At 51.6% G+C, this 16,602-nt stretch overlaps 1 protein-coding gene across 1 annotated transcript in view; it reads left to right on the forward strand.

Moving 5' to 3' along the window:
- Window positions 1-15,913, forward strand: part of RHBDF1 (rhomboid 5 homolog 1 (Drosophila)) — a 21,806-nt gene extending 5,893 nt beyond the window's left edge. The window contains exons 3-17 of the mRNA XM_009708830.1: window positions 2,357-2,570; window positions 4,366-4,572; window positions 5,295-5,417; window positions 5,580-5,740; window positions 7,997-8,248; window positions 8,880-8,991; window positions 9,875-9,949; window positions 10,552-10,713; window positions 10,821-10,921; window positions 11,612-11,675; window positions 12,117-12,211; window positions 13,181-13,256; window positions 13,778-13,878; window positions 14,144-14,297; window positions 15,155-15,913. Of these exons, the coding sequence (XP_009707132.1) occupies window positions 2,357-2,570; window positions 4,366-4,572; window positions 5,295-5,417; window positions 5,580-5,740; window positions 7,997-8,248; window positions 8,880-8,991; window positions 9,875-9,949; window positions 10,552-10,713; window positions 10,821-10,921; window positions 11,612-11,675; window positions 12,117-12,211; window positions 13,181-13,256; window positions 13,778-13,878; window positions 14,144-14,297; window positions 15,155-15,574 (2,317 nt within the window). The 3' untranslated portion in view covers window positions 15,575-15,913. The remainder of the gene's footprint in view (window positions 1-2,356; window positions 2,571-4,365; window positions 4,573-5,294; window positions 5,418-5,579; window positions 5,741-7,996; window positions 8,249-8,879; window positions 8,992-9,874; window positions 9,950-10,551; window positions 10,714-10,820; window positions 10,922-11,611; window positions 11,676-12,116; window positions 12,212-13,180; window positions 13,257-13,777; window positions 13,879-14,143; window positions 14,298-15,154) is intronic.
- The last annotated feature ends 689 nt before the right edge of the window (window positions 15,914-16,602 follow it).

A 16,602-nucleotide genomic window follows, 5' to 3' on the forward strand; every position in this document is an offset into this window, starting at 1 on the left:
GTTGACATCACGGCTTTTTCTAATCCAAATGTGACTGTCTTCTTTTTGAGGTGGAGGTCTTCGTTTACTTAGCACCAAGGAGATGAGCCACTCTGGGAGTCCAGGGCACAATGGCCCATCGACCACCACCCTGAGACTGGAGCTCAGTAAATGTTTAAATCAGACGGACAATGTGACTTTGCGTGTGGCAGGGACTGGACCTAATGCCCAGGAGTCCATTCCTGTCCTACCTTCCTCACTGCTACCCTCGGCCAGATGCCACTCTGGCACTGTGTCCGCCTTCGGTGACTGCTTGTGTTCAGTCTTAGGCTTTCAGGGCTGATTAGCTCATCACGATAGAAGCATGAGAGCTGACCTCTGATGTTGGTTTGTTGCTTGTTACAGAATTCCAGGGAGTCTGTGGGATGTGATCAGGCTCCCCAGCTGGACAGGAGCATTTAGCATCTTCCCAGGGTGCTCCAGACACCCTGAACTCTGCAGTCAGCTCTCCTGAACTATCTTGACTATGATCAGAGAGTAGGACAGCTCTTTACCCTGGCCTTGGACCAGTAGTGGTCCTCACAGAGCAAAACACTTGTGGTGGTGCTTGTCCTTCCAGGCTAGCAGGAGCACAGCTTAAGGGCTCTGAGGTGCTGCTGTTGGCTCAATGGGCCATTCATCAGCAGGCTCGTATGGGCACAAATGACCCTCAGTCCTTTCCCTTTGAGGAGTGACCCCATGTACAGGCTTGTCACCCAAGGTCAGATTGGTGTTGAAATATTGGTTACGGCGGTGTATGAGAAGCCCTCTGAGTTGTAAGACTGTTTTGTGTCATGTGGTGTGTCTGCGCGGTCAGAGCGTTACCTCTGTGCTATAAGCTTGGTTTGGGTCTGTCAGGCCAGGTGCTGACCTTAGGCCCTTCCTCACTGAGTGAAGACGAAGATTGCCCTGACAAGATACGGGTCCGTGGGAGCAGAGCTGTGCTCTGAGCCATGCACATAGCCCCATCTCTGAGATCTGGCCTCTGTTGACTTGCTGGAGGCATTTGGAGAGTCAATGAGGTCAGGTGAGATTTAGCAATGGCATGCATGACCTCATGCCTGCTGAAGGGTCTGGTCTGGATCGTTGGGAGAATGGGGAAGGCTGAGGGCAATGTGTGATGGTTTGCATCTGGAGGCTTTGGCTGAAAAGGCTGAGAGTTTCAAATTCATATCTTTTTACATGGTGGCAGGACACCTTCACCTGTTGGTTGATGGTATTTTTGCTCAGTAGGGTACAAAACAGAGGACTAGTTTCCTGTCTCCAGTGCACGGACTCAGTTTGCCTGTGACATCTAATTCTAGATTTAACCCAGCCTTTACTCCAGTGTACGTTTTAACACTCCCTTTGTGATCTGTGAGGTCTTGCTTCTCTGCAGCTGGAAATCCTGCCCCTGAGCAGAGGGTCTGAGGCCAGAGTTTCAGGTTTGGCTTGGAAGGACTTTCAGGTTTCGACACCTAGGCCAGACAACTGTAGGCTGACACAGCTTGTCATCTCCTGAGGAAGGATTAACCACAGTGGGAAAGGCTTGGCAGGGCTGCGATGACCTCTGTAGGTTTAGAGTACCAGCTGTCCTGCAGTATTTGAAGTAGTTTGTTAGTCTGGCTTATCGCAATCTCTCTGTCTTCCTTGGGTTTTGCTTCTGATCCACTGCTTTTCTGTGACAGCAGCCACTTGGCAGCAAACCTACGTCATGGCTGTGACCTTGTGCTCTTGCTTCTGCAACCGGCAGCTTAGAACTGTGTGTGTCTGCCTTAGCAGAGATCAGGACCACAGCAAACGTTTGCCATTACTGTTACCTTTGAGGAGGACAGAAATCTTGCAGCGTGAGATGGAGAAGTTAGGGGTATCCTGGGAGTGTGGGGAGAGGCTGGGAGAGCACAGTGAACTCTGGTGGCTCTTGGGAGAAGCTACAGAGCCGTGAAACAGTACAGTCCCACAATGGGCACCTAGAGCTGGCCTGAAGACGGTAAGTGTTTTTAAAGAAAAGAAACCCCAAACTTTCACCAAGTTCTTTTCTGAATTTCTGTTCCATCTCTTTTTCTTTCTTTTTTGGAAAAATTCAGAACAAACTGCCCTTTACACGCAGTGAATCTTTCCTGTCATTTTTCTTCTGTTTTGAGAGACAGAATGCTGTTGATAGTTGAACATTTCTGGCCAACATCTGTCAGGTTGCTGAACCCAGCTGAGGACAGGCTGCGAGATGCTCATGGGGAAGAATTCTGCCTGTCTTTGAATTGGGGTGGGCTGGAAGTGACCACCAAGGGTTTTGTCTTTTCATGTGCGTAGTCCAAGCAAACATAATGCTTCTTTGCACTTATATGCTGGCATCTTTCAGAGGCACAGCAGACTGGTTTGGAGTGAGCAAAGACAGCGACGCTACTCAGAAATGGCAGAGAAAGAGCCTCCGCCACTGCAGCCTGCGGTATGGGAAGCTGAAACCTCAGGTCATCCGGGAAATGGACTTGCCCAGTCAGGACAATATTTCTCTAACAAGCACGGAGACTCCTCCTCCACTCTATGTCGGACCCTGCCAGCTGGGCATGCAAAAGGTGAGTAACCTGGGACAGAATCAAGGCCATCATGAGTTTCCCACACGGTGGCTTTACCACTTTGGCAGCTGTGACCTATCTGTGGGCTTAGTTCTGCCTGAACATGTCTGGGCTCTATGCTCAGACACTCCTCAAGTCTCAGATACAGTTTGGCAGACTCCTTCCTTCAGCAGCTTCTCTCCAGTCTCGTTGGCTGAGATCCCTCAGCTGTTTGGTGATAGGCCCAGAGCAGTGTTTGTCGTGTTGTGACTATGGTGGTGATGAGATGTGTGCAGCATGTCCAAGAGCTCTCAACTTGGGCTTTTTGCTGCCATTTTGCAAGGACAAAATTCTGTTGTGCACGGAGCGGCCAGTATCCTGGACCCAAATATGCAGTAACAGGCCTGGTTGTCAGTCAGGACACCTGCTTAGTGGATCCTTGCCCCAAGCAGAATGCAGGCAGTAGCACAGCTACTGTCCTCATAGAAACCTGGTTATGTTTTAGGACTTTGAAAAGTGTCTTTTGCATCAGTGGTACTACAGCTCTGCTCATGAGTCCTCGGAAATGGTTTTGAGTGCCTGCAAAGGGCATCTGGTAGCCCCTTACTTGCTACCTTCAAGTGTGACCCCCCAGGGACAGGAGTCAGTTGAGCACATCCAGTTACCAGCACTTCAGAACTAACCCACAATATCCCAGCTCTTCCATTTGATCCATAGTAATCGATGTGGTTGATTACTGTGCGTTAGTGAACACCACTGCAACCTGGGCAAGTGGGGAAACAGATTCCTTCCAGAGCAGGTTAGTCTGTGACCTGAAGCCGGGCTGCATCACTGAAGCAGAAGAGAATATTGTGCATCTTTCAGTCAAGTTTCACCTTGTGCTCTCTCTTGTTTTCTTACTAGCTGAAGTGTCTTGCAGTTAGTCTTTGGTCACGGGACACTCAGAAATATTATTGGACTCTGTGGGCTACATTAAATCACAACATGGTATCAGTAGGTGTAAGCCCATAAAGCTTCCTGTTTAAGTGTGCAACTGTGAATTAAAAAAAGCCCATAAAACGTCAGGATAAAGCACAGAAGTCTTACGGAAACCACAGCTGTGATGATGTAAGGACAGAGGCAAGGTTTGTAGCTGAAGGCAGTATTTTCATTAGGTTGATTCGTTTGTTTGTAAGAAGCGGGAGCTTTGGCCTGAAGAGACCCAAAGAAGGGCTTGCAGCTCCCGGAAGCTTGCCTGCTTTTTCCAGCTGTTATAACTTAATTAATGGAAACAGATGTAAATATACAGTTAAGCTTCAACAGGATACTGTTTAAGTCGTGGGCTGTCCAGTATCAGAAAGGAAACTAGCTGGAGAAAGAGCATGGCTGTTTTCGGGGATTTCTCAAACGCCTATTCAGACAGCACATTCTTTGACTGTAGAGCTCACTGGCACAGGAGATGAATGAAACCAAGAGCTTAGGAAGGGCTGAAAGAGGTTTGGAGTCTCCTGTGAATATCAGGAACATTCTGGGTGAAAATAGTCAATACCAACAAAAGAAAAAGAAGGGAAAAAAAAAAAAAAGAAAAGAAAAAGGGAGGGGAGCAGGGGGACAGGTTTGAGGACTTAGGTTTGAGGCTTACAACTAGGACTTAGCTTGCAACAGGTTATTCCATATCTCCCTATTGTAGAATTGCTGGTTGGTCCAGCCAGCCTGGCTCTTGGTCATCCCAGGAGCCAGGCCACTGTCATGGTCTCAAGTGTTTGCTTGGAGGGAGGAGGGCTTGGTAGGGAAGGGTTTGGGGGTGAATGAACTGATGGGCTGCTTCTCTCAGCAGATCATCGACCCCTTGGCCCGCGGCCGAGCTTTCCGTATGGCTGACGACAATGATGGCTGCAGCATCCCACACACACCGATCACGCCAGGCGCCACGTCGCTCTGCTCCTTCACCAGCTCACGCTCAGGGTTCAATCGTCTCCCACGACGGCGGAAACGGGAGTCTGTTGCCAAAATGAGTTTCCGAGCAGCTGCAGCTTTAGTGAAGGTACTGTCTGTGGGAGGGCAGGGACCAGTCTGGTGGCAGGATGGGGCTCTGCCCTGAGAGAAGGGTGAGAGGGAAGGAGCTGCTGAGCAGAGAGGATGGGGAGAGCAGTGACAGAGGGGAAGAAACCAAGCCATCTCCTGTTCTGTTTCAGCCCTGTGTCTAGGAGGCAGGATTTGCAGGAAGCAGGGATGATGGCTAGGTTTTGGTACAAGTCTTGCTTTCCGTTTATTGGCCTGGGGGCTTTGATTCCCACAACCAGCAGCCTCAGAGGGTTCCAGCAGGTCCAGTTCAGCCTGCCTGAACATCTGGGCGGTCCATCTGCACCTGCTCAGAAGTCATGGAAGAGCAGAAGTACCTGAGGTTCTTACTATGCAAGTCTCTTCATCCTGCCATGTGTCTGCGTTCCTGGGCCCAGTGACCTTTTTGTTGTGTCCAGTACTACCCATCACTGCAGTTCGGTCAGAGACATTATACAATACGTGGTAGAGGAGCATGTTGCAAGCCTTACCCACATGGGAGATGGGCACCGTGGATTGAAAAGTGGGGTACCACCTGTGAGTCTCACCAGGAAAGTGTCACACATCAGCAGGTCTGCTGTGCTCCACACACGAGCGTGAACCAGCTCAGCACTTGGGCTCCCTGTGCGCTGGCTGGAGTGGCCCTGCATGTGCCTGGGGTTCAGGTTTCTGGTAGTGACTCAATGCCACTTTCTCTGGCTACAGGGGCGCTCTGTGAAGGACAGCACCCTGAGGAGAGCTCAGCGGCGCAGCTTCACCCCGGCAAGTTTCCTGGAGGAGGACACTGTGGATTTTCCAGATGAGCTCGACACCTCTTTCTTTGCTCGGGTGAGGGGCAGGGCTCTGGCGTGGTACTGGCCCCAGAGGCAGTGCAAGACTCTAGGCCTGGCAGGACTGTGTGGTGCAGAGAGCAGCGCTGCTTTCTGCCAGGGCTGGTGTCTCAAATGTGATGCTGGCTTCTTCTGATGGGACTTCTGTTTCTCTGCCCAGGAAGGAGTCCTTCATGAGGAGCTCTCTACTTACCCGGATGAAGTGTTTGAGTCGCCATCAGAAGCGGCAATCAAAGATACTGAGGTGAAGCCACTGGATCAAGCAGATCTCACAGGAGGTGCCTTGGACAAAAATGAACTTGAAAGAAGCCACTTGCTACTGTGAGTATGCTCCTGGAAGCTGCCAAAGCCTAACATGGGGTGGCCAGCACATTCAGAATAGGACCTCCTGCATGGAGGAAGCCAGGATCTGAGTGGTTGGTGCAGAGCTCAAAGAGCAGTGCATTGATGGGTTTTCTTTAAACTCAGCTTAAGACCTTCTGCCCCAACTACCCATGCATTTGAAAGGTGACTCTGAGGCCACCTCTACAGTCTCTCCAGCAACTTGCAGCCTCACGTGAAGTGTTTCGGAGACTGTATCATGCCTTCAGGAAACAAAAGACACTTTAAATCAGCTGTGAGGATGCTGGGGGCCCAGCCTTTGGCTATGGAGAACGTAGCAAAGACAAGGTGGCTGTTGCCATTGCCGCAGTCACCAGGAGCTGTTGTCTCACTCCAAGGAGCGGTGTGAAGCATTGCTGAGTGTCGAGCTGGGCTACATTCCTCACTTGAAATGAGAGAAAGGTGTGGCACTGATGCTGAGAACCCTACAAATATGTGGGTGGTACTGTACTACTGTATGCCTAGATTTTTTCCACCTGAGTAACTGGTACTGAGTAATTGCTCTGTGTCGTTTCCGAGTCAGCTCTAGCTTAGCTGGCAACTCACCCCAGCAGAGAGCTCTGCTGGGTGTGAGCACGGAGCAGACAGGGAGGTCCTTGCTGTGGTTCTGCTGTTCTCGGCCCATCTTGCTGTGTTGGTGCTTTCCCTTCAAGTGTTTCCAAGAACTTGTCTTAGTCTTAACATAAGTGGAAGCAGCAAATGGTAGGAGTTTGTTGTCACTCTTCTGAGACCGTGTCAGTCTCCTTGGCTCCGTTTGGATCTCCTTAAATGGTTTTATTTGTTGAGGAAAATACATTTCTTTCACGCTTCGGAGAACTGTTATCAGAATCATAGTTGGGTGTCCTTTTAGGCAGCTAGGTGTTTATTTTGGCATAACCTGATAGCCCAGCACCGGAAATATTGGGAAACAGCATGTCTGTAACACAGAAAGCACTTGAACTCTTGGGGCAAGAGCAGGCTGCAGTGGAATCTGCACTTTCTGTTGGAGAGGGACTTCCCGAGGGGAGGTTGGGACTTTCAGCTTTATAAAAATGCCTCTTCTGCAAGGTGCAATATTGAAAATAGCGGGAATTTCACAGCATGTTTTTGGCTAAAGAGGTTCAGATTCTCCCTCATCCTGTTGCTTGTCCATACTTCAGAGCTGTTATGATCTCTCCAAGATGGTCTGGTGATCTTGCAGAAAGAAGATGGTCAGTTGGTTTCTCTGACCGCTTCTGACAACCGTTGCCTTTGTGCAGGGGGCTTCATTTATGAAGCCAGAGGAGGTAAACTAGACTAGAGCATGTCAGGGATGTGCCCGCTACAGTGCGAGTCAGTGAGCAAGGATGAAATGGTAAGTAGTTTTGGGGTTTTTTTGGAAAGGGTTTGAATGCTGCAGGCATGACCTTCAGACTACTGTTCAAGAACAAAGAAATACAAAAACATCTGCATATGATGGAGACTTACAAAGCAGGTGCTATTCACCAGTAGCTTGTGCAACATTCATCGCATACTCTTATTTTAGTAAAAAAAGCCTTCCTTTAGCCAGTGATACTTGGGATTTTTATTGTGTTGTTGAAGCCTGGTTTTGTTATTCTCCCCAAAAATGCATGCATCAGTGCAAATAAAGGGAGGAATCGAAGACAGATCATGAGAGGTAACTGGCACAGCTTGCAGCATGTGACACTGTCACTTTTTGGTTTGGGAAGCTGCTTGGATTCCTGTTTCTCCTCTGTCTGATTTGGTGAGTGTGGAGCTTTGACTTGCCAGTCCAAACACAGTAAAGTGCTTTAAGGGTGGGGTTTTCTACTGCTGGGCTAAACTGCACTTCCATTTCGTAGCAGAGTAAGAGGAATAAAGTAGAGGAGGAAATAGATGTGCATGAGGCTGCAGATGTTCCTGCATGCAGCCTCCTCATTTTAGCCTGTTGTTGGAACACTTTAAAGCCTTGATTGCTCCTCATCGGTGAGGCTCAATCTGGCACAGCTGCCTTGTGCCACCTTCTGTGTATAGTCCTGCGCTTTCATCAGCTGGCGCTGCTTAACCCTTTGAAATACAGCTTCCACTTCAGGGCACCTTGTTTGCCATCAGCTGTTGCTCGGGCCAGCTGTGGTGGGACAGACAGAGGGTCTGCTGCCACCAAAGACCAGGAAAGGGCTGGTCCCCATTGCTGTGCCATGCAGAAGGAAACCATTGCCGTCTTGCTTTTTATTTCAGCCCACTGGAGCGAGGCTGGAGGAAGCAAAAGGATGGGGCCCTGGCACAGCCCAAGGTCCGCTTGCGGCAGGAGGTGGTGAGTGTCAGCCCACAGAAGCGTGGCCAGCGCATCGCCGTCCCTGTCAGGAAGCTCTTTGCCAAGGAGAAGAGGCCATATGGCCTGGGTATGGTGGGAAAGCTGACAAACCGTACATACCGCAAGCGCATCGACAGCTATGTCAAACGGCAGATTGAGGACATGGATGATCACAGGTGAGAGCTGCAGTCACAGAAGGGGTCCCAACAAAACAAGTGAGTGAGTGAGTGCTGTTGCCCCTTGGTGACTTGGGTTGCTGCTTCGGGGTGGTTGGGTGAAACCTGCTGCTAAGACCCCTCAGTCTGTATCCCTGAAGTACAGTGCAAACTGCAGCAGACAGCAGCATGTTAGCATTACCCTGTGCTGGGAGCTCTCCCTGCTCCTCCCATTGCTTTTGGGGTCTGTATCTCTGCTACCTGGAGGGACTGCAGATCTCTGCCCCATCACCACTGTCCTGTGATGAACAGGAAGTCTCAGGTATCCCTGCCTCTGATCATTCCTCGAAAGTCATTATTTCAGACACGTGGCACGCTTTGGCATCAGGCTTCTGTGTTCTCATGGGTGTTTTCTTGGGGAGGGCTGGCTTGCCCGGTGTAATGGGGGAGTCAGAGTGAACAGAGTCTTGTCTGCCAGCAAGACCTTGGGTCATTGCCTCCAGTCTTGTGCATCCCTAGGTGATCCTGGCCCTGTACCCCACATTCTGCCAAGGTCCTTGGGGAAAACCAGCAGCTTTTCTCCTGTGTTCTGTGAGTAGATGTAATATGCCTGGGTTTCTGCCTCTGTTCTTTTCCTTTTCTGTCCATCCAGGCCTTTCTTCACTTACTGGGTCACCTTTGTGCATTCACTCATCACCATTCTCGCTGTGTGCATCTATGGCATCGCCCCTGTGGGGTTCTCACAACATGAAACTGTTGATTCAGTAAGTAAATCCCCCTGCCTTGTCTGGAGTGGGATTGTGTCTCAGCCTTCAGCTGCTGGCTCTTGTGTTGTAGTATTGAGGGCCTTGATGGCTGGATGCTGGGTGTCCGGCTTTGGGGGGCTGCCTGCAGCATCTCTGTGAGCCCCCACGCTGCCTTCTCTCCCTCCTGCAGCCACATTGACATCAGATTATATCTAGCACAAAGCACGGTGGACTCTTTGCAGGCTCTGACTATGTCTGTGCCGCAAGCCCTTTCAAACAGCTTGTTCTCCTCCTGGTGGAGACCAGAAGGATGTTCATGACAGGGAAATACTTCAAATCTGAGTTAAGTTTTTGCAGCAGTTGCAGGATTTTGCTTCTGCCAGGAGCAAAACTGACCTGTCTGACTTTGAGAGCTGATCTTGAAGCTGTTTGTAGCCTTCCCACATGTTATTAAAGGTCTCTCGGGTACATATCTCTACAGCCATATCCCCGCTCCATGCTGAGGATGCCCTGGGGAGCTTCTCACCTGTGTGACACCTTTCAGAGCACTGTCACCAGCTCCTGGGCTTAGGCTGCCAGCAGGTGCTGCTTATGCTTCTGAGCTGTGCAAAGATTTTTGCAGTCTCTCAAGCCACACTCAGGTCTGCAGGCCCTGGGATTTCTTGAAAGCTGAAGCAGCCAGAGGTAGACTTTTAAGTGAAATCTTAAGGTGAAGGTGCCCATGCCTTGATGGGGGTTTACCTGTGGTCCTGCAGAAGACCAGTTTGAGAGAACTGTATGCCCTGTCATTGGTTGTGGGGATTTCTGTTCATCCTGGGTGTTGTTTTCACCAGCCCCTGCTGCTTGCCCTGCTGCCCCTGTGGGCAGGAGCTCATGGGGCTCTCACTTTCTCTTCTTGCAGGTCTTGCGAAACAGAGGGGTTTATGAAAATGTCAAATACGTGCAGCAGGAAAACTTCTGGATCGGCCCCAGCTCAGTGAGTGCCATTGGCTGGGACTGTTGGGGGGCAGATGGGGGACTGCGTGCTGCAGCCATGCCACCCCATGGACCGGAGCCCACCGCTGCTTGGAGCGTGGTGCTAGCAGCCATCGCTGGTTGGGCTTCCCATGGGGCCCTGCCATCACGGGCAGGGTGCAGCGGTGCTCCCAGCCCCAACCACCCAGCAGAAGAGGCTACCTGGAGGCTGGGGTGGACCTTGGCACACCTGCTTTGCACCCTGTTCCTACGAAGCCAAGCGCAGGGCTAGAGAAAATGCAGGAGTTGTACGGTGTGTGACAGCTTTCCTGATGCCATTCCCCCTGGGAAAGGCTTGTGTGTCCCAAAGTTTCCTTTCCTGGCTACAGCACTGGCCTTTGTAGGGCCATGGGCAAGGAAATTGCTGAACTTTTGTTCTGCGCTTGCCTTCTTCAAAGCAAATATTGAGAGTATGCCTGATGTGTGTTGGGCTTCATCAAGCAGGACTTGTCCCTGGTCCCTTGAGTCCTGATAAGGGTACCCCTGGCAGTTCCCCCAGCCTCCTCTGCCCCAGGCAATCATTGCCTGCCCCTTGGCTGAGCTGAGTGTTTCCATCTCTGCCAGGAGGCCCTGATCCACCTAGGGGCCAAGTTCTCACCGTGCATGAGGCAGGACCAGCAAGTGCACAGCTTCATCAGCGCCAAGCGGGAGAAGGAGAAGCACTCAGCTTGCTGCGTGCGGAACGACAAGTCGGGCTGTGTGCAGACCTCAGAGGAGGAATGCTCGGTGAGTGTGGTGGTCCCTTTCCTGCTGTCCCTGCAGTCTCAGGGCCACTTCTGTTGATGCTTCTCCCACCCTGAGCTTCACAGTGACACCTCTCTTCTCTCCTGCAGTCCACGCTGGCTGTGTGGGTGAAGTGGCCGCATCACCCCAGCACACCAATGCTGGCGGGAAGCAAAAGGCAGTTTGGGTCTGTCTGTCATCAGGACCCCAGGTAGGTCCTGCCTAGCCCAGCGGGACAGGGCTGCTGTGACAGTAGAGTCAGATTCATGGAGTCTCAGGCCAGTTGTTTGCTGAGTGGGACAGCAGCTGCTCTGGAGACCAAGGGATGCAGGTGCAATGATGTCCTTACCCCTGACGGCCGCAGGGGAAGCTGAGGCAGAACATGATCATATTTCTGCTTGCCCCTAGTCTCCATTGTTGGCTGCCTACCTGCACAGTTACCTGTTGTGAGCTGTGGGTGCCTTCCTCATCCTCACCTGCTCCCTGCGCAGGCTCCCTTCTTGGCGTACAGCAGTCACGGTCCCAGCACACCTCTGCCCCAGAGCCCTGTCAGCTGCTGGGTGCCACAGCACACCTTTGTCCTCGGTCACCATGGGCTGATGTAGAGCTGAGACCGGCTGAATGCCCACCTTTGGGGTTGTGTCCACCGGGAAAGGAGCCAGTGAGTTGCTGGGCAGCTGCCTTTGTGCTCGGATGGCTGCCTTTATGCTGAAGCCGTGGCTTTGATCAGCACAGCCTTGGTTGATGTGATGTAGCATGTCACCATCCCCTTGCCAGGGACAGAGCGGAGCTCTAGGGCTGCAGCCTGGGGGCAGGGACAGTGTGATGGCTCCCTGGGGAATCCTGCCTGGTGCTGGGAAAAGTTATTTCTCAGGCTGATCTCTGCTTTCTGTTGCTGCAGGGTGTGTGAGCAGCCAGCCTCAATGGAGCCGCATGAGTGGCCAGATGACATCACCAAATGGCCGGTGAGCAATGCCAGTGGCACAGAGCCTGTACGGGCAGCTGGAATACGGCATTTGCATCCCACTGTGCAGAGCCACAGCTGTGCTGGTGGAAGGGGGGGTGTCTCTGGTGCAGCCTCCTTCGCAAACACCAGATCAGGGCAGCCATGGCTTTGTCTTGACAAGGCTCAAAGCCCTCCACCAACAAAAGTTCCCCTGTGCCAGCTAAAGCCCTGGGCTCTGCCAGGGTGACAGGGTGATGGAGACCGACTTGGCCTCGGGACTGTTTTCATCCCTTGGCAGAGAGGAGGTGCTGACTGAGGCTCAGGCAGACGAGGTGTCAGGCACCATCCTGCTGTCAGAGGGAAGCCTTGGGAGGCCCGTGTCTGTGGGACTGTTTTGAGTTTACCCAGGCAAGCAAACAAAGCCATGGCTGGCTGACTGCAGCCTGTTGTCATTTTCCAGATCTGCACAAAAAACAGCGCTGGGAATTACACCAACCACCTTCACATGGACTGCGTGATTACAGGCCGGCCCTGCTGCATTGGGACCAAAGGAAGGTAATGAGTTTTACCTGTACAGAGAGGAGCTGGATGTCAGGGTGAGACAGGGGGGCCCTTTTCAGGTTGTAGACACAGCCATTTGTCCTTCTTGTCCTTCCCACACGCAGCCCAGAGCCCTACTGGGGAGGGGAGTTGGGCAGGGAGCCATGATGGGTCTCCCAGACAGAGCAGGACTCTGGGATGAGCAGGAGATAACAGCCAGCCTGAGTCTTCTGTGCAGCAGAGTATTTTGCTCAACTGGTCCTGCAGTTTGGAGGGACTCGAATCCCAAGGGATTAAAGACTTCTGCTGGGGAGTTCTGCACTTCTCCTTGGCAGTGGCCAGCTTGGTCCTGCCAGACTACATTGGCCCCAGCCTGGAGTCCCTGAGCACTCAAGGAGATGTCAGGAAACAACCTGCTCTGGGTCTGCCAAGGAGGAAGATGCTGTTCTTCCTTATGTTGCTCCTCAGCTTGAGTAGTTACCTAGTGCTTAGGCTTGACTTTCCCTGCTAGGGAGAAAAATCAGTGCTGCCCCACAGAGTTTCTGTGTCCCTGAAAGTAATGACTAGGACACTCTTGGCCTAGCTCCCCCTCTCCACTCTGTCAGCTATGGAGGCAGAAGACTCCCCCAGCCCCAGAGACACAGCTTCCCCGGGCTCTGGTGGTTCTTGCTCAGCTGTAAATAGCTCGGCTTTAGGACTTGTTTTGGAGCCCTTGTATGCAGGGCGTGAGTCTGTGGAGGTGGGTCAGGCTTGCCTGTGGGAGAGAGGCAAGCAGGGATGTATGGAGAGTGGCACTGGGCTCAAATGGGAATGGATTGGTGCATCTGTTGCAGAGACACCTCAGCATGTCCGGGGCAACTGAAGGCATCAGATCTCATAGGCAGACTTGGGATGAGACAAGGGGGAGTGGGCGGCCTGGGAGAGCACAGGATGGTACATTGTGCTTTCCATGTGTGATTTGTTCCTCATTTTGATTACCTCCAGGTGTGAAATAACCTCCCGGGAGTATTGTGAATTTATGCGGGGCTATTTCCACGAGGAGGCAACACTCTGCTCTCAGGTAAGTGCGCAGTTGGGGGTTTGTATGGCTGCCCTTCTCCCTCCTGTTCCTCTTAGCAGTTTGGCAAGATCTGGGGGTGACTGTGCTGCAGCATAGGTGGGAGTCCTGTGTCCTGCCCCATTCTGAGCCCTGGGGAAGTTGCTGATCCGGACTGTAATAGCAGAGCTGGCTGCCCCTGTCCTTCTTTGGAGACCACTTTATGACTTGGGCTGGCAGCTGTGAAAGCCCAGCACAGGACCGCTGTGGAAGCAGGAGGAGAATGCAGCCTTCCTGCTCCGTTAGCAAGCAAACGCAGATGTCTCAGTTGTGTGTGTGTTGGGGTGAAGAATGAGGGCATAAAGCTGCCACAGGGAATGTGTAGGGTCACTACTATGGCACAGGGGTCACGTGTGGGTTGGGCTGGGACTTGACACAGCGGAGAAGAGGGAAGAGAGCCCCTCTTTCAGAGCTAACCGGAGGCTCTGTCCTGGCCTTGGTAAAGGGCCATGCTGGCTGGTGTGCCTCACAACCTTCTGCCCTAGGTGCACTGCATGGATGATGTCTGTGGACTCCTCCCTTTCCTAAATCCAGAAGTCCCCGACCAGTTCTACCGCCTCTGGCTCTCGCTTTTCCTCCATGCTGGGTAAGCATAGGTATAAAACTTCCCCTGTCTGGCTGGGGGAACCCTGAACCCTGGGATTGCTGTGAGGCTTGTTCTGGCAGTCCCTTCCGTTGGGGGACACGGGGGTGCTGAGCTGTTGTCCCTGATGAGGTTTACCATGCTGCATTTGCTCGGAGGGGTATTAGAGGCGTGGGCGAGGCCAGACCAGGAGCTCTCAGCAAAGAACACAAGCACAGGGGTGACTTCGGTGGCTGCTGCTTCAGCTCCTGTACTCTGAACTTGGCAGGATCCTGCACTGTCTGGTTTCAATCTGTTTCCAAATGACGATCCTGCGGGACCTAGAGAAGCTGGCAGGATGGCATCGCATCTCTATCATCTACCTGCTCAGTGGCATCACTGGGAACCTTGCCAGTGCAATATTTCTACCCTACAGAGCAGAGGTGAGTCTCCTGCAGACTAGGGTCCTGGTAACTTACCCTGAACACAAGCCTTCTCTAAGTGCCTGTGCGTCTCTGGCGGAGGTAGAGACACCAGAGCTGGGCTCATCCCTTCAGCACATGCCTTGTGCAGATTGGTAGCTAGAAGACGGCACCACACCATCATCTAGCTGCTGAACAGTATCCCCCAGAGCACTGTGGGCTTTCCAAGTGACTGGCCCAGTCTGGCTGCAGTAAGAAAGCTGCCTCTCATAATGAATGGGGGGGTTTCTGCAGCCGGTGGGGGGGTTGGTCCAGCCACAGGATAAGGCAGGCCCCTGGCAGGCTGGGAAGTGAGAGCTGTAGCTGGTGCCAGAGACTCTCCACATGTGAGTGGCAAGCAGGAGAGGGGCAAAGAGCAGAGCTCACCTTTCCCACAGACTGTCCCTGTCCACATGCCACAGCTGGAGAAGCCTGATGTGACCATCTGGCTTCACTTGAGAAGGCTGTGTGGCAGGACCTGGAGGACTATCTTCCAGGTCCTTCAATAAGGAAAAGTGCATGGTGGGTGAGGGAAGCCAGGAGAGCGCCTTCAAGGGCTTCTCTCCTCTGGTGACTTAAACCAGATCTGCCCTCCTTAAATATAAAGGGTGTTCTGGTGATTGCTGGCCTCACACCTACCTTGTTCCTAAATCAAACCAGGCCCCTTTACTCCTTGAACCTCATTATTATAGGGATGAAGTCACAGGCTGCAGCATCTCTTTCCCAAGAAAGACTGAACAAGGAGTGGAACAGCAAGTAACTGTAACGCCTGGAGCTGACTGCAGGATCCAGGCAAATGGCGTGTGCCTGATCTTACCTGTGATGCTCTTCTTCTGCAGGTTGGCCCTGCGGGATCCCAGTTTGGGATTCTGGCCTGTCTCTTTGTGGAGCTCTTCCAGAGTTGGCAAATCCTGGCACGCCCATGGAGGGCCTTCTTCAAGCTGCTGGCTGTGGTGCTCTTTCTTTTTGCCTTTGGCCTGCTGCCTTGGATTGATAATTTTGCTCACATTTCAGGATTTATCAGTGGTTTCTTCCTCTCCTTTGCCTTCCTGCCCTACATTAGCTTTGGGAAGTTTGATTTGTATAGGAAGCGATGCCAAATTATAGTTTTCCAGCTCATCTTCATTGCACTCTTCTCAGGGCTTGTGATTCTGTTCTATTTCTACCCCATCAAGTGCGAGTGGTGCGAGTTCCTTACCTGTATACCATTCACAGACAAATTCTGCGAGAAATATGACCTGGATGCACAGCTCCACTGAAAGGCAAAGACTGACTTCTCGAGCAGGCACTGGAGATGGACTGTCTTTGCGTTTGCTGTGCCAGTTCCATGGGGACAAAGCCTCTAATCCAATGACACTTCTAACCCTGCCCGTGGTTAAATTAAAGTGTCTCCTTAGCACTTGGCAGGCATGTTTTGCCTTATCTTGGAAGACTCTTGACAACGGAACGTTTGTGCCTTGTTCAATTGTATTGAACCTTTTCTGCTGCCGTTATTTTTATTACACTAGTTTCAATACTACATTTTTAACCAGAGTTGTTTACTACTGCTAAGGTGGTGATTAAACGGTAAGGTAGCGTTTTAGCTACTGTTAATTGTTCTGCATAGTCTGTGGCTACATTTGTTACTTTATCTCGCCTATGCTGTTTCACGTACCAGGAGAATCAATCCTTTTCTAGCACGCAAAACAGTCAGACGCAGATTTGCAGCTGGAAATAAGGGCCTTAAAAGCCTCAGAAAACTGGAGGGTCTCTTTAATTGCTGCAAATGCATTCCACGTACAGCTCAGAGGCAGACATTTCAAATAGCAACTACAAAAAAAAATACGAGAATGTCCATTCAACTGGAGTTTTTCCTCTTTGAAATGTTACAACCTTTTCCTCCAGGAAAGTGCTGAATTCACGGTCAGGTCTTGGTAGGGCTGGATTCTCTGCTCTCTCTGTTAAAGAAAGAAAATATTTGGCAGTGACAAGTTACTGCATGCTGGGCTCTCCGATCACCCTGTTGCCCTGCCTGGAGAGTTCAGGGGGGGATCAGCCAGTGCCATAGGTGACTGCTGGCCACAGGCACCGTGAGGCAGGTGCCTCCTGTTATGGCACACCTTTTATTACACGGGATGTTGCAAATGTAGCAGCCTTGAAAGAAGAAAAAAAAAGTTACCGTGGTCACAAAGCAACAGTTTCTAACCCAGCTAGCTGGAGCTGCACAACAAAAAACCAAGCATTTGGAAAAGCTGCTCTTACCACTGCTCTTCAGACACTGTGATTGTGGTTTTAGATGTGGAAGGAA

Source organism: Cariama cristata, unplaced genomic scaffold, assembly GCF_000690535.1.
Source record: "Cariama cristata isolate BGI_N322 unplaced genomic scaffold, ASM69053v1 scaffold4001, whole genome shotgun sequence".
In the NCBI taxonomy this organism is placed as follows: domain Eukaryota; kingdom Metazoa; phylum Chordata; class Aves; order Cariamiformes; family Cariamidae; genus Cariama; species Cariama cristata.